The 18,248-nt window shown below is 44.0% G+C and overlaps 1 protein-coding gene across 1 annotated transcript in view; it reads right to left on the minus strand.

Moving 5' to 3' along the window:
• Nucleotides 1-777: 777 nt before the first annotated feature.
• The window catches only part of LOC144590554 (sodium channel protein type 3 subunit alpha-like), a 35,756-nt gene continuing 18,285 nt past the window's right edge, over nucleotides 778-18,248 (minus strand). Inside the window, exons 5-7 of the mRNA XM_078395081.1 lie at nucleotides 6,125-6,216; nucleotides 3,272-3,541; nucleotides 778-845 (exon numbers count right to left, since the gene is read on the minus strand). Of these exons, the coding sequence (XP_078251207.1) occupies nucleotides 778-845; nucleotides 3,272-3,541; nucleotides 6,125-6,216 (430 nt within the window). The remainder of the gene's footprint in view (nucleotides 846-3,271; nucleotides 3,542-6,124; nucleotides 6,217-18,248) is intronic.

Here is an 18,248-nt window from a genome sequence, read left to right on the forward strand (position 1 = left end):
GGTGGGATAGATCGTTCATAACTTCATCACAATACACCTGGACAATCCGTTGCTATCAATCCCATTAAAATCGCCAGACCATTATTTTGATGTTTCTATTTTCCAGCTTAATGATGCTTCACAAAGGTTGGATTGGTAACTTAGTTGTACTTCTTTAGATTTAGAACAATGGGAAGAAATTATTGTAAATGATGCTGTCTCCTCTAATCTTGGAGACCAATGCAGATTGGATGATAGATTTGTGGGGAACAGCTGTGTTTAACCCACAACTACAGGCCCGGGTGAAGAACGTGAGAGAACAGGGATGATGGAGACAGGGACAGAAATAAAAGAAGTAGAACATCTTTACACTGAACGAGAGGATAAAATCAAACGATGCACTCAGATTTCTGGGGTGTGAATTGAAAACATAATCGTCTGAATCAGGCACCAGAGAGCTGGTACTGGCTGAAAATGTGCAAACTAGAATGTTAAAAATAGCCTTTAGAGGAAATTAAATCCTTTTGATTCCGCTTGTGATAACCTCTATGCACGTGCACTTGATCAGAGATTTATCACCAACAGCAGGTGGTTGTGTTACATGTCAGCCATGTCAACTCCAGACTTGCCCTCCATGGCAGATGAATCCAGATGAATCTCATCCTGTCCCATTAGTGATTACTGCACTTTCCTCCTGCTCAGGATTGAAGCAAACATGCAGCGAAGGGCACAGTTGGAGGTTTCTGCAGCCTGACAACACAGTCGTTAGATCAGGAGTTGAGCATAACAGGAGACAACTTACCCAGCATCCGAGCCATTCCCACACAACAGAGCATCAAGAGAATCTTCAAGAAAGTATTGATTATCTTGGAGGTTCAAAGAGAAATACAAAAATATCTTTAGCATTCTTAAGCCGCACAAAGATATACACAAAAATAAAGACTTGCTCTTTGATGTTAAGGTCATAGAGTCATGCAGTTTGGAAACAGGCACTTTGGCCCAACTTACCCACACCGACCACCAAGTCCCATCTACACCAGTCCCACTTTACTGCGTTTGGCCCATATCCCTCTAAACATGTCCAATCCATGTATCTGTCTAATTTCTTCTAAAACGTTGTGAGAGTAACTGCCTCAACTACCTCCTCCAGCAGCTCGTTCCACACATCCACCACCATTTGCATTAAAAGGTTACCCCTCATGTTCCTATAAAACCTTTCCCCCTTCACCTTAAACCTTTGGCTCTTGATTCCCCTGGGCAAGAGACTCATTGCATCTACCCGATCTATTCCTCTCATGATTTTATACACCTCTATAAGATCACCCCTCATCTTCCTGCACTCCAGGGAATAGAGTCCCAGTCTGCTCAACCTCTCCCCATAGCTCACACCCTTGAGGTCTTTAACATCGGTGGAATGTTCTCTCCTTGTTATTGGTATCTACTCCTTTCTGCACTTAACTTTGTTTGAAATCTCCTGTTAGTTGTCTCGCTTATCTTTATGTATAGTAGGATCCAAAAGTGTAGTTTAGATAATTGTGTGGTTATCGTTTTGAACCTTCTTGAGTTACCGTTTAAAATGCATGGTAGAACGGCAGATAACTTATGACACAAAATTAGCCCATTCAGCCCATCTAGTCAGTGCTGGCTGAAAAACAAAATTGCCAATCGAACCATTCCCACACTGGGTTCACATCCTGCCAAGTTTACATGGACAGTTTAAATGTGATGAGGCTTTCTGCCCCTGTTTCTTTTCAGTCACTGAGTTCCAGACTCCTAACACAACGAGGTGAAATAATTTTTCATCATCTCCTGTAGTACTGGAATTTCATTATTTTCAAAGGTAAAAGAGGATTAATGGCTTCAGCTTTGTTCCCACAATGCAAAGCAAAATGCTGGCGCAATGACACAATGGTAGAGCTGCTGCTTCACAGAACCAGAGACACGGGTTCGATCATGATCTCAGATGCTGTCTGTGTGAAGTTTGCACGTTTTCCCAATGAATGTGTGGTGCTCCACGTTCCTCCCACATCCCCGTGCAGGTTTGTAGGTTAATTAGACTCTGTAAATCGCCCCTTGTGTGGGGGGAATGGATGAGAAACTGGGATAACATGGAGCCAGTTGATTCGGTGGGCCGAAGGGCCTAAACATAGAAACATAGAAACATAGAAAATAGGTGCAGGAGGAGGCCATTCATCCTTCGAGCCAGCACCGCCATTCATTGTGATCATGGCTGATTGTCCTCAATCAATATCCCGTGCCTGCCTTCTCCCCATATCCCATGATTCCACTAGCCCCTAGATCTCTATCTAGCTCGTTGTATTTTTTAATCAAAACAATTATCCGCTTACAAAGCAACACCACACTGGGATAGAACATATGGAGAAGTAAGAACAATAAAAATGCTTCTAACCTGAAGCTATAAACATTTGTTCTGTTAAATGCATGAACATACAGGCCATTTCTGTTACTATTACTCAACACCTGTGACTATAGTATCAAAGAATGCTAAATTTTAAAAGCTTCTGAAATTGTGATCCAGGTACTTTGTGATGACTACTTATCTGAGTGGTTGGAAAAAGTTCAAACCAAATATGTATATACACAAAAAATAATGAAAAGATCAAGTCAGCAGAAATACTGTCTATTTTTGGTACAATCAGAGAGATGATTGTACTAGTGGGTCAATAAAATGGATAAAAAAGTTCCTCCTCAGGTTCTTATAAAATCTTTCCCACCTCACCTTAAAACCATGTCCTTTGGTTCTCAATTCCCCTACTCTGGGCAAGAGACTCTGTGCGTTTACCCGATCTATTCCTCTCATGATTTTGTACACCTCTGTAAGATCACCCCTCATCCTCCTGCGCTCCAAAGAATAGAGCCTTAGCCCGCTCAACCTCTTCTTATAGCTCCTGCTCTCCAGTCCAGGCAACATCCTCTGCACCCTACTCCGACTAGTTTCACTGTCCTCCTGATTAATTGTCCTGTTTGGATGCCTTGTTGTCAACTTCCCCTCAGTCAACAATGAACCATTGTTTCCCGGATCATCGTCTGCTTTGATCTCTCCTTTTCCCACCTTACATGCTCTTTGTACCCTTCCTCATCTCTAGTTTCCCTCTCCCCTGACTCTCAGTCTGAAGAAGGGTCTCGATTCTTCTTTCCAGAGATGCTGCCTGACACGCTGAGTTACTCCAGCATCTTGTGTCTATCTTCATTAAAAAAATCATCTTTGATCCCAACAAGCTGCCCAAGAAGAAGATATTATCAGAATATGTGATAATTGCACAAACTGTACCTTCATGATTAATGTAGTCATGCCAGTTATAACTGCCACTGTGGTTACCAACCAGGGTATCATTGTCCATCCCTGACCCGTCCTCGATGAAGGTATTATTGTAAAATAATTCTCCTGGTGGAGGCCATATCACACATTTGTGTTTCAAATTTCCCATAAACAGCTGGAGACCAATAAGTGCAAACACACTTAAACAGAAAACGGTCAGAATCATCACGTCTGCCAATTTCTTCACCGACTGGATCAGAGCTCCAACAATGGTTTTTAATCCTAGCGAACAGAAAAATGGCAACTGTTACAATGAGTCCTGGCCCTGTGACATGATTTGTTTAATATCGCCCGTGCATTTTTTTCATTGTTTGTAAAGCAATGGCAGCCGTAGAATTGCCCGCTCATTTAAAATTTAGCGCAAAAGCGATTTAATTTCTAACTAGTTATATATAATAGCACATCTTTTGAAGATTTTTCTCACAACTTTGAGGAATCCCTCTGATGGTTGTTTTCTGCTCTGAGACAGAAGAAACTGCAGATGCTGATTTACAAAAAAAGGCACAAAGTTCTGGAGTAATTTTCTCAGGATGCAAAACATCAGTTATCCATGTTCCCCAGTGATGCTTGATTGATCGATTGCTTGATTGACTCTTTAATATCCGATTTGTCACATGTCACATTGACATTCTTTGTTTTGCATACCAGGCTTGGATAGAGTGGGTGTGGAGAGGATGTTTCCACAAGTGGGAGAATCTAGGAAAAGAGATCATAGCCTCAGAATTAAAGGACGTTCTGTTAGGAAGGAGATGAAGAGAAATTTATTTAATCAGACGGTGGTGAATCTGTGGAATTCTTTACCACAGAAGGTTGTGGAGGCCAGGTCAGTGGTGATTTTTAAGGCAGGGATAGATAGATTCTTGATTAGTACAAGTGTCAGAGGTTATGGGGAGAAGGCAGGAGAATGGGGTTAGGAGGGAAAGATAGATCAGCAATGATTGAATGGCAGAGTAGATTTGATGGGCCTAATGGCCTAATTCTACTATTCCTCATGACCTTATGACTTATACACAAGGTATGCAAAGAGTCGCCAACAAAGTTACAAAGTATTCATTACTTTGGTCCCTCGTAGTTCTCAGCCCCCCCCCCCCCTCCTTCACGCTGGGTTCCTCTTTGTTATGCCGCCTGACCCGCTGAGTTACTTTAGCACTTTGTGACTTTTTGTCTTGCTTTCTGTTTATATTCTATTTGATAATTTTCTGTTCTGCCCTTGAGACATGGTCTTGTCCGGCAGCAACTGCAGGCCAATGCCTTACAATCCTGACAATACAACATCCATTGTGGCAAATTGTTTATCCCTGATGGATCAACAAAATGTGCTGGTTGGAATCAGGCCTGTGGTTTCTGGGAGAGGAATGTAAATCAGCCAGCTTGCAAAAGCATTCCAAGGAACCAGCATTTGGCCTCGTTGTACTAACCGGTGGGTTTCAGAGAAGATTTTTTTTTAAAGTCCTAATTGAGCATTAGATAGTAATCCCACAAAGAGAGACCGTTGGATGGTTGGAAGGGAGATAGAATTACTGACAAAATCCTTTTCAGAGTCGTGGCATATTGTGAGGGCAGTGTGGTGGGAATTCTACTGTGCACCTGTCAAAGCATTACTGACAGGGGGATACTGACAGCGGGAGCTGAAATGTGTGGAATTCCATTCTGCAGGATTAACATCCCTCTCGTTGGCTGGCTCCAATGAACCCTGTGTAATCGCTTTTATTCATAACACTGCAGTTTTGTATTACTGTTTACAAATATTGAAGATTCTTGAGGGGTTTAAGAGTTTTGTTTCATGCTCTGTCCCACTTCTCTGAAAAGGAGAGAATGACATTGCTTTGAAGTGAGAGGAGCAAAGTTTAGTGTTTTAGGGCAGGAGTTGCTGCGTTACAGTGCTAGAGACCAGTGTTCGATCCTGACTACAGGTGCTGTCTGCATGGAGTTTGTACGTTCTCCCCATGACCACGTGGGTTTTCCCCGGGTGCACCAGTTTCCTCCCACACTCCAAAACGTGCACGTTTGCAGGTTAATTGCCTTCTGTAAAATTGTAAATTGCCCCTTGTGTGTGTAGGATAATGCTAGTGTATCGTTGGTCGGCGAGAACTTGGTGGTCCTAAGGTCTCTAAGGTATAAAGATGGTCAGGGAATCTTTTTTTTTTACAAACAGGGTGGTAAGTGCCTGGAATGTGCTGCCGGGGTTGGTGGTTGAGGCAAATATGATAGTGGCATTTAAGAAGCTTAGTGATAAATGTAGGAATATGCAGGGAATGGCAGGATAGGTTATGTACAGGTAGATTAGAGATGGTCTTGGCATCATGTTCAGCATGGATGAAGGGTCTATTCTTGTTCAGCTCAGTCTGTAGAAGGGTCTCGCCCTGAAACATCACCCATTCCTTCTATCCAGAGATGCTGCTTGTTCCGCTGAGTTACTCCAGCATTTTGGGCATGTTCTTGTGCTGTTCTATTACAAGAAAGGGTGCATTGTTGCTCATATAGTTACATCCATCCTTTTAAGATGCTTATGAACAGCACTTCCATCGTCTCACTGGCACTGGAGAACTTGGACAGCTGATGATTCGGATTGGCACCTCTCCTCAGACCCGAAATGTCACCCATCCATGTTCTCCAGAGATGCTGCCTGACCTGATGAGTAACTCTCGCACTTTGTGTCTTTTCTTGTAAACCAGCATCTGCAGTTTTGTTGTGTCTACATCTAACAGGCAATAACCTTCCGACAGTGAACTTATTAATTAACAATCAAAGAGCAGTTCTGACTGCTGTATTGTAAAGGAATGGGAACGTTTGACACGCCGTTACCTGGAATAACTGTGATGGTTTTCAGAGCCCGCAGAACACGAAAAGTTCTTAAAACAGAGACGTTACCCAAATCCACAAATTCAGTAAGGTATCTAATCAAGAACAACAGAGAGACAACAGCTAAGTTTTATTCATGCTGTTGTTTCATAGAACACAATATTTACACTATCATTTACAGATAATTGTGAACTTCCAATTACCATCATTTCACTACAATGCCTCTCCATATATATGCAAAATTAAACTGGTTTTGCAAAAAAGTAGCACATTTATTTAAAAGATGCGAAATTGTGAAAAAGAATTGAAGAATTGCCAAAAGGTAATTCTCAGAAAAGGTATTTTTAGACCACTGATAATAAATGTATTTAACCACTATATTAATGGTTGTAGATTAGATTACTGGCTTTATTAAGACTGCAAGCAGGAATTGCTTATAAATGAGGAAGAACTTGCAGATCTTGCAGCTATAAACCTCGAATCTCACGTAGGATATTTGATACAAGGTGGCACAGAGTCAAGATTCTACAAACGACAAATGAATGAGCTGATATTCTATTTTTAGTGTTTAGTTTAGTTTAGAGATACAGCGTGGAAGCAGGCCCTTCAGCCCACCAAGTCCGCGCTGACCAACGATCCCCGCCCACTATCACTGTCCAGCACACTCGGGACAATTTACAATTTTACCGAAGCCAATTAACCTACAAACCTATAAACTTTTGCAGTGTGTGAGGGAACCGGAGCACCAATAGAAAACCCACACCATCAGGGTAAGAATGTACAAACTCTGTACAGACAGCACCCCTAGTTATGATCGAACCCGGGTCTCTGGCGCTGCAACCACTGTGCCAAGGAGCTGCCTCTTTCTTGGTGAGTTTGGTTGAGGGATAGGGTGGCACTTGCAGAGGCAGAGACCTGGGTTTGATCCCGACTACGGGCGCTGTCTGTATGGAGTTTGTACCTTCTCCCCGTGACCTGCGTGGGTTTTCCCCGAGATCTTTATTTTACTCCCATACTACAAAGACGTGCAGGTTTCTAGGCTAATTGGCTGGGTATAAATGTGTAATGTGCCCCTAGTGTGTGTGGGATAGTGTTAATGTGCAGGGAATGCTGGTCGGTGTGGACGGTGGGCCGAAGGGGCCTGTTTCCATGCTGTATCTCTAAACTAAACTAAACTAAAATACATAGACCACAACTTTGGAAGAATTCTTTCATCTCCTTTCAATAATGCCACACGATAGGTACTGCATTCATGGCCAGAGGAGCGTGGCCTCGAGAGCCAGTATCTCTGACAAGGCAGCCCTCCCTCATTGCTATGACATTGTGAAGAAGCTATAATGCAACAAGCTTTTGCCAGATATAGATATAGAACATAAAACAGTACAGCACAGGAATAGACCTTTTGACTCACAACATCTGCACCAAACATGAAGCCAAGCCTTGCTCTCATCTGCACCAAACATGAAGCCAAGCCTTGCTCTCATCTGCACCAAACATGAAGCCAAGCCTTGCTCTCATCTGCACCAAACATGAAGCCAAGCCTTGCTCTCATCTGCCTGCACATTATCCATATCCCTCCACTCCCTGCATTTCCATATACCTATCCACTATCGAATCTGCCTCCACCACCATCCCCAGTCACAGGTTCCAGGCACTCACCACCCTCTGTGTATAAAACTTGCCCGCACATCTCCTTTAATCTTTGCCCCTCTCACTCTAAACCTATGCCCTCCAGTATTTGATATTTCCCAACTAGGAAAAGATTCGGACTGTTTATCTTATCTGTGCCTCTCATAATTTTATAGACTTCTATCACATCTCCCTCGCCTTCCAGTGTTCCAGAGAAAACAATCCAAGTCTATCCGACCTCTCCCTGTAGCTATTGCCCTCTAATCCATGCGCAATATTAGGGTGACACGGTGGCGCAGTGGTAGAGTAGCTACTTTACAGTGCCTGAGACCCGGGTTCAATCCTGACTATGGGCGCTGTCTATAGGGAGGTTGCACATTCTCCCTGTGGGAAACTGCATGGGTTTTCTCCGGGTGCTCCGGCTTCCTCCCACATTCCAAAGATGTGCAGGTTTGTAGGTTAATTGGCCTCTGTAAATTGTCCCTGGGGTATAGGATATGAAACTGGAATAATATAGAACTACAGGTAATCATTGGTCGGTACGGACCTGGTGGGCTGAAGGGCCTGTTTCCATGCTGTATCCCTAAACTCAGCTCAACTCAACTAAACTAAACTAAACTAAACTAAACTAAACTGAACTAAAACCCAAAAGAATATTCTCCAAAGTCTGGAAGTAGAAGATGGGAAGATAACATTATAAATGATCTTAAAGTAAGTCCAAAATTGAGGCACAGGAAAGTTCAAGGGTGGGCAATCACTGAGTTTTGTGACCGATGAAGTACATGCTCTGGTCCTTTGTGCATTGCAGGCCACTTCCTATGGGAAAGCATTTCATTCTGTGTGGCTTGTTCTGGCTGCCAGCCACTAACTAGTAATAGAAGCAGAAACTATTCTGCATATTTTAAGGGTTGTGGCAACATCTGAGAGACGAACAATGATAGCTGGCCTTACCAGTGACACCCACATCCTGAAAAATAAAGATTAAAAAACAAAGCCCATTTTGCAGAGAAGGTGAGGGGGTGAAGCTAAGAGATGTCGACATGGCGATGAAGATTGTAGATCTGTTCTGTACTTTAGCAAGATGAAGAGTGATAAAACATATCAATAAGTCACACAATAATCTTTGCATTAGTCAAAAGTCGAGTGTTTTATTGTCATATGTCCTAAATTTGAACAATGAAATTATTACATGCATTATACCTTCTGTCTATACACAACATTAAAGAGAACCCATTCATAGAAACATAGAAAAGTAGGTGCAGGAGTAGGTCATTCGGCCCTTCGAGCCAGTACCACCATTCAATATGATCATGACTGATCATCTAAAATCAACCTGCTTCCTGCTTTCTCCCCGTATCCCTGGATTCCTTAAGCTCAAGAGCTAAATCTAATTCTCTTGAAAGCACTCTTGAGCTCCCAAAGTACAGACTTCATGTTATCTGCCCCACCAGAGGGGAGAGAACACGATCACTGTTACACTTCAATCAAGAACGCATATCGCTCTGTTCCCTGGGCGGCTCTGGGTCTCTGATCATTGTTTCGTTCACCTTATTCCGACCTACAGGCAGAAACTAAAATCTGTTAAGCCTGTGGTCAGAACAACGAAAAGGTGGACGAGCGAGGGCATTGAAAAACTACAGCCCTGCTTTGACTGCACTGATTGGAATGTGTTCAGGGAAGCAACCACAAGCCTTGATGAGTATACAGACACTGTGACATCCTACGTCAGCTTTTGCGAGGACAGTTGCATTCCCACTAGGACCCGGATCTGGTTTAACAACGACAAGCCCTGGTTCACAGCAGTACTCAGACAGCTCCGCCAGTCAAAAGATGAGGCCTACAGGAGTGGGGATGCAGACCTCTACAGGCAGGCCAAGTACAAGCTGAGAAGAGGAATCAGAGCTGCCAATGAAAGGTACTCTGAGAAGCTGAGGAGCAAGTTCTCAGCTAATGACTCTTCTTCAGTTTGGAAGGGCTTGCAGGAAATCGCCAGCTACAAGAGGAATCACAAAATCCTGGAGCTAGGCAGCATCTCAGGAGAGAAGGAATGGGTGAAATTTCGGTTCGAGACCCTAATTCAGACTGATGTCAGGGGAGAGAGTGGGACAAAGATAGGATGTAGTTGGAGATGGGAAGACAGCGGGAGAACTGGGAAGGAGGAGGGGAAAGAGGGACAGAGGGACTATCTGAAGTTAGAGAAATCAATGTTCATACCGCTGGGGTGTAAGCTACCCAAGCAAAATATGATATGCTGTTCCTGCAATTTGCGCTGGGCCTCACTATGACAATGGCGGAGGCCCATGACAGAAAGTTGAGACTGGGAGTGGGAGGGGGAGTTGAGGTGTTGAGCCACCGGGAGATTAGGTTGGTTAAGGCGGACTGAGTGAAAGTGTTGAGCTACAAGACGAAAATGACCTGATCGAGTTCTACTGCAGGTTCAAGAAACAGAAACATAACCCTGGGACCCCTTCCTCCACTCCCCCCCCTCCACCCCCTCCCCCCCTCCCCCCCTCCCCCCCTCCCCCCTCCCCCAATCACCACTTCACACCTACTCACAGCCTGACTCCAGTCTGCACTGACTGGGCCCTCGTCCATTTCTCACCCCCTCCTTGCTGCCCAACATCAGTCTGGCCACTTCATCTCCAACAATAGAAATTGCGGAGGTGGAGAGGCTATTTATGAGAGACAGAAAAGCCGGAAATCTCCAGGACTGGACAATGTTTCCCCCCCCACCCTCAAGCTCCGTGCCGAACAACTGGCACCGGTCTACACAGACATTTTCAACCAGTCCCTGGAAACCTGCACTGTCCCTGCCTGCTTCAAAGTCTCCACTATTGTCCCTGTACCCAAAAAGACAAGGATCACTAGTCTTAATGACTACAGGCCTGTCGCACTGACCTCTGTCATCATGAAGACCTTTGAAAGACTTGTGCTGGCCCAGCTGAAAAACATCACAAACCCCCTGCTGGACCCCCTGCAGTTTGCATACAGGGCCAATAGATAGGTGGATGATGCAGTCAATCTAGACCTGCACTTCATCCTCCAGCACCTTGACCGCAAGGGGACCTATGCCAGGATTCTGTTTGTGGACTTTAGCTCTGCATTTATCACCATTGTGCCAGAGCTACTACACTCCAAACTCTCCCAGCTGACTGTGCCTGAACCCCTCTGTCAGTGGATCACCAACTTCCTGACGGACAGGAAGCAGAATGTGAGGCTGGGAAAGCACATCTCGGACCCGCAGACCCTCAGCATAGGAGCACCGCAAGGCTGTGTACTCTCCCCTCTCCTTTACTCTCTCTACACCAACGACTGCACCTCCACAGACTCCTCTGTCAAGCTCCTCAAATTTGTGGATGAAACAACCCTGATTGGACTGATCCAGGATGGGGAGGAATCTGCCTACAGATGGGAAGTGACACAGCTGGCGTCCTGGTGCCATCGCAACAACCTGGAGCTCAATGCTCTCAAGACAGTGGAACTAATTGTAGACTTTCGGAGAGCTATCCCTCCCCTCCCCCCACTCACCATCAACAACACCACAGTCACATCTGTGGAGTCATTTAAGTTCCTTGGAACCATCATCTCCAAGGACCTTAAATGGGGGGCCACCATCGACTCCACAGTCAAAAAGGCCCAACAGAGGATGTACTTCCTGCGGCAACTGAGGAAACACAATCTGCCACAGGCAATGATGGTCCAATTCTATACTGCCATCATTGAGTCCGTCCTCACCTTCTCCATCATGGTCTGGTTTGGCTCAGCCACCAAGCACAACATCGAGAGGCTGCAGAGAATTGTTCGATCAGCTGAGAAGGTTGTTGGCTGCAACCTTCCCCCCATTGATGAACTGTACACTGCAAGGGCCAGGAAGCGAGCGGGCAAGATCATCTCTGACCCCTCTCACCCTGGACACAAACTCTTTGAAGCACTTCCCTCTGGAAGGCGACTCCAGACTGTCAAAGCAGCCACAGCCAGACATAAAAACAGCTTTTTTTCCACGAGTAGCAGCTATACTCAATAAACAAAACTCTGCAGTCTCTTTTTGCTCTGGTTTATTTCACTCACATGTTTAAACCGTAATGTTGTATTCTTAATGTTTTAATGTTTTATGCTTTATTCTTAATTGTTTACTATATGTCCGTGTTGTTACTTGCGAGCAGAGCACCAAGACACATTCCTTGTATGTGTACATACTATGCCAATAAACTTATTCATTCATTCTTTCATTCATTCATTCAAAACCCCAGTGAATTGGCCTCCACTGCCTTCTGTAGCAGAGAATTCCACAGATTCACAACTCTCTGGGTGTAAACGTTTTTCCTCACGTCAGTCCTAAATGGCCTACCCCTTACTCTTAAACTGTGACCCCTGGTTCTGGACTCCCCCAACATCAGGAACATTTTTCCTACATCTAGCCTGTCCAGACCTATAAGAATTGTATATGATTGTATATGATCCCTTCTCATCCTTCTAAATTCCAGTGAATACAAGCCCAGTTGACCCATTCCTTCATCATATGTCAGTCCCGCCATCCCGGAAATTAACCTGGTGAACCTATGCTGCACTCAATAACAATAATATCCTTCCTCAAATTAGGAGACCAAAATTGCACACAATACTCCAGGTGAAGTCTCACTAGGGCCCTGCACAACTGCAGTAGGATCTCCTTGCTCCTAAACTCAAATCCTCTCGCAATGAAGGCCAACATTAGCTTTCTTCACTGCCTGCTGTATTTGCATGCTTACTTTCAGTGACTGATGTACAAGCACACCCAGGTCTCGTTGTACTTCCCCTTTTCCTAATCTGACACCATTCAGATAATAATCTGCCTTCCTGTTCTCACCACCAAACTGGATAACTTCACATTTATCCACATTAAACTGCATCTGCCATGCATCTGCCCACTCACACAACCTGTCCAAGTCACCCTGCAACCTCATAGCATCCTCTTCATAGTTCACACTGCCGCCCAGCTTTGTGTCATCTGCAAACTTGGAGATGTCACATTTAATTCCCTCGTCTAAATCGTTAATAAAAATTGTAAATAACAAAGGTCCCGGCACCGAGCCTTGCGGTACCCCACTAGTCACTGCCTGCCATTCTGAAAAGGACCCGTTTATTCCTACTCTTTGCTTCCTGTTCGCCAACCAGTTCTCTATCCATGTCAATACCCTACCCCCAATACCGTGTGCTCTAATTTTGCACACTAATCTCTTGTGTGGGACCTTGTCAAGGGCTTTTAGAAAGTCCAGATACACCACATCCACTAGCTCTTCCTTATCCATTCTACTTGTTATATCCTCAAATCGTTCCAGAAGATTAGTCAAACATGATTTCCCCTTCATAAATCCAAGCTGACTTTGACCGATCCTGTCACTGCTTTTCCAAATGTGCTGCTATCACATCTTTAATAATCGACTCAAGCATCTTCCTCACTACCGATGTAAGGCTAACTGCTCTATAATACCTCGTTTTCTCTCTCCCTCCTTTCTTAAAGAGTGGAGTTACATTGGCTACCCTCCAGTCCACAGGAACTGATCCAGAGTCGAGAGAACATTGGAAAATGATCACCAATGCATCCCTCCCTCTAGATCCTCGGTCCCCTAATAGTTTTGGGAGATTGTTTATGTCTTCCTGAGTGAAGACAGAACCAAAGTACTTGTTTAACTGTTCTGCCATTTCTTTGTTTCCCATTATAAATTCACCTGTACAAAAGCATGGTCAAATTTAAATCTTTAAGTCATAGTTTGATTCCAAGTCATTTTGAATCATTTAATACCTGTACATTTTCCAATCTCTATTTTGAATGAACCTAATGATTCAGATTCTGGGGATCTCCAGGGTAGTAAATTCCTAAGGTATATCAACCTCACCATGTAGAAATGTGCCCTCTGTTCACCCCAATGACCCTTCATTTTCATACCTGTGCCACTGTTCCTGGATTTCTCAGCCAGGTGAAACAACTTCCCCACGTCTAGCCTGTCATGTCCTTCAAGAATGTTGAAAGTTTTGAAGAAATCTGTACGTTCTTCCAAACCCAAAAGAACAGAGTCCCACTCACCTTAATCTCTGCATAAAATAAGCCCGTCAATACTGAAACCCACTAATGAATTTTAAAGCTGTGGCAAATACACCCTTTCTTCTTCAGGAAGCCAAAACTGTAGAAAATATTCCAGGTGAGGTCTCTTTAAGGTCCTGTGCAATTTCAATGTCTTCTGTATTCAAGCTCTCTCATAATAAAAGCTGATGTACCATTTGCCCTCTTCACTGCACCTTACACCTGACTGCTAACCTTCAGTAACTTGTGTACAAGCACCTAGATCCTTTTGAATATCAACACTACCCAATCTCGCATCATTTAGCCAATAGTCTGCTTTTTCTCTGTGCACCATTTCCCCATCTTGTATTCCATGTTTTTGCCCACTCTTTAACATTGCCCATACCCCCCTAAAGTTTATTCACATCCTCTGTGCTCTTAATCCCACCTAATTTAAGATTGCAAATTTGTAACTTTGACATTTTATTCTCTCAGCCTAATTGATCATATAAACTGTGAATAACTGGGGCACAAAATCATACTTTCTCCACCACTCAAATCCAATAATGTTTTCGAGACTGAAATTTTAAAATGTCAAGCAAGTCAAGCTACTGAAACAAGAGGCGTTTGTGCAAAATTGTTTAGGTTGAAATAATGTAAAATCCAGAAAATTCCCAGCAAGATCCATTCAAGTATAAATGGAAATATAATCTTTACCAGAGATTTTATAGTTTTGCATTCATTGTACAGAATGAAAAGCACATAAATTAATCTACCTTTCTACCTTTTGTAGTTGTAACTGTTGACCTGGATAAAAACAATTTCAGGATAGAGTGGTTGAAGTCTAGAACGCATCGAGTGAAGAACTGGACAGATGAATGCATGCCCTGGCACTGTGTCTAATCACATACAATGCAAGTGGGCTGCTCATTGTCAAATACGACAAATTGGTCCAGAAATGATGATCGATTTAACTGCAATCTAAGTGTATGTCCAGGAGGAAGTTGTAAAAATGTTGATTAGATCCCAAAAATCCTCTTTAGGAATAGAAATCCATTCTGTCAATGACATAGGTGGGAAGGAATGTTAAGGGGAAACGTTATACTGTCGGGGAATGATACTCCTGTTAACCAATCATCCCTTAATTCTGTCTTTTGATTTTTTAATACAGCTGGTATGTAGCAGGAAGATTCAGCTCTGTTAAGGCAGATATCGTGTTTGGGAGTCATGGATGGTGAACCGGTTCAAGTGACAATGTGCAAGCCCAATTTGGAAGATGCAGGAAACCATCACACCAGTTAGGCCACAGGCATGGGGTGCCGGAAGTCGCACAGTCGGCAAGTGTGACTTCAATCAATGCGCAATGCTGACCTCATACAACAGCTGTTAGATTGGAGCACTTGACTCCAGCTAACCCCTTCTCTTATCAAATGCGCGTTGAAAGCATTTTATCGGGATGCATCACAGCAAGGTTTGGGAACAGCTCCATCCAAGACCACAAGAAATTGCAGAAAACTGTGTGGTGCAGCCCAGACCATCACACAAACCGACCTGCTTTCCACGGACTCCATTTACACCTCTTTCTGCCTCGGCAAGGCCACCAGCATAACCAAGGACAAGTTGCACCCTGGCCACTCCCTCTTCTCCCCTCTCCCATCGGGCAAAATGTACACATCCAGATTCAGGGACAGTTTCTTCCCAGCTGTTATCAGGCAACCAAATCATCCTACCAACAACTAGAGAGGAGTCCTGAACTACTATCTACCTCTGGAGATAGACTATCTTTGATGAGACTTGAGTTATTTATCTAGCACTAAACATTGTTCATGTTATTCCCTTCATCATGTATCTGTACACTGTGGATGGGTCGATTGTAATCATGTACTGTCTTTCTGCTGACTGTTTAGCACACAACTAAAGCTTTTCACTGTACCTCGATACACGAGGCAATAAACTGAACTCAAACTCTTAACCATACAGGATTGAACAAACATCCATTAGTAGGAAGGACAGTGAGAGCATGATTTAAAGCAAAATATTTGATCTCATTAAACTGGAAAGAGTGGAGAGAAGATTTGCGAAAATGGTGCCAGGACTCGAGGGGCCTGAGCTACAGGGAGAGGTTGGGCAGGGTGGGACTCGAGGGCCTGAGCTACAGGGAGAGGTTGGGAAGGCTGGGACTAGAGGGCCTGAACAACAGGGAGAGGTTGGGCAGGCTGGGACTCGAGGGCCTGAGCAACAGGGAGAGGTTGGGGCAGGCTGGGACTCGAGGGCCTGAGCAACAGGGAGAGGTTGGGCAGGCTGGGACTATTCCTTGGAGTGCAGGAGGATGAGTGAGTTTATAGAGGTGTACAACATCATGAGGGGAATTGAAATGGCGAACGCACATCACAGGTAGGAATATCTTGGGTAAGGGAATCAAAAACCAGAGGGGAGAGGGGAAATAGGGTGAGAGGGGAGAGATTTAATAAGTAAATGAGGAGCAACTTTTTCACACTGACATGGGAGGTATATGGAATGAGCTGCCAGAGGAAGTAATTGAGGTAGATACTGCAAAAAACACTTTAAAAACACAAAAGACACTTGTCAGGTACATGGATTGGAAAGCGTTAGAGGGATATGGGTCAAATGCGGGAAAGCCCGTCTAGCTTAGATGGGACATGGGCAAGTTGAGCCAAAGGACCTATTTGGTGCTGCATGACTCTGACTCCATGACTCACTGATGAATTATTGACTGATTACTTCCTAGCTGTGGCTGAGGTTTGATTGCAAACGACTGTCTAAGGATGGATAGGGTTTCAGAGGTCCTGTGATATGCCCATAATAATCGTCCCTGCTGAAGACAAGCTCATGTTCCAAACATTCTACAACACGTGTGCTCAGCAGGGAATGACAGACAATTCCACTTCACCAAGCGCAGCCCAGATGACTGATACTCATTGCAGATCTCACAACCTCTGTCGACTGGGAGAAACAAACTCTTTTCTTGTTGTGGTTGTGCTGGTCCATGCAATTCAATTATTTAGTGGCATAAATTCACAGAAGAACCCAAAATACTGTCTCATTAGTGTGAAGATTTGTGAGATTTTGCAGTTTTGTTGGATATGAAATAAAAGAACAGAGAATGGCCACATTGTAAACCCAGGCTCATTCATTCAGGTAAACCGTGTAAACCTTTTTTGGCAAACTAAGGTCAAAGTTTTATGTTAAACAACGTACATGAAACGAAGAAGGAATCTGTGTTTCTACAGCACCTTTCCTGAACTCAGACAATCTCAAAGTGTTTCACAACCATTGAGTGTTATTGAATACGGTCACAGTGGCAACGTGATGCAATACACACACAGCTCTGGTCGCCCCAACACAGGAAGGATGTGTAGGCTTTGGAAAGAGTACGGAGGCTGGGGAAAAGGTGCACAGGAGGGTTGCCAGAATGTCACCTGCTTTTAGTTGTAAGGAGAGGCTGGACAGGCTTGGATTGCTTTCTCTGGAATGCCAGAGGTTGAGGGGAGACCTGTCAGAAGTATATAAAGTTCCAAGATGAAAAGAAAGGGTAGACAGTCAGAACCATCTTCTAAGGGTGGATATGTCAAAGACCAGAGGGCAAAGGTTTCAGGTGAGAGTGGCAAAGTTTAAAGGAGATGCGCTGAGCTAGTTTTTTGTTACAGATGGTGGCAAGTGACTGGAACACAGTGTCAGAGGCTGATTTGGTTAAAGACTTTTGTGTAAGCACATGGATATACAGGGAATGGAGAGATATGGATCATGTGCAGGCAGATAAGAGTTAGTCTTGCCATCGTGTTCAGCAAAGTCATTGTGGGATGAGGGCCAGTTCCTATGCTGTACTGTTCTATGTTCTCACCCACTCCTATACACAACGATGAGGATCAACTGGACAGATACAGGTGCTCCTCAGCTTCCGATGGGCTTCTGTTCCGAGAAACCCATCGGAAACTGAAAGTAATGTAAGTCTAAATGCATTGAAAATACGCGATCACGTGGCCGGAAGCGAGCGGCGGCTCGCTAAGGGTCACTGCCGTTTGCACCATCGCAAAGTCGAAGCAATATAACCTGGGCAGTACCTGTACTAATCAGGATAACATTGGGTTCATCGGAGATGGAGGCGGGTCCACAAAAGATCCACAAAAAGAAGGAACTTTCCACATTGCTGCATTACATTTATTTTCATATCGCTGTGTTATTCTGCTTCTCGATTTTAATATGAGCATTCGGCTGTAGTGAATCCATCTTAATGCCTGATCTATGCAGATGTCTGGATAAGGAGAGCAGGGGAGGGTGGCTGACACCATTATGCATCATGTTCACCGAACCTTCCCTATTAAACCTTCCCTAATAAACCTTCCCTATTAAACCTTCCCTAATAAACCTTCCCTATTAAACCTTCCCTAATAAACCTTCCCTATTAAACTTTCTAAAGCAGAAGTTAATCTAGTCCGA

The sequence above is a fragment of the Rhinoraja longicauda genome, unplaced genomic scaffold, assembly GCF_053455715.1.
Source record: "Rhinoraja longicauda isolate Sanriku21f unplaced genomic scaffold, sRhiLon1.1 Scf000203, whole genome shotgun sequence".
Taxonomy (NCBI): Eukaryota; Metazoa; Chordata; class Chondrichthyes; order Rajiformes; family Arhynchobatidae; genus Rhinoraja; species Rhinoraja longicauda.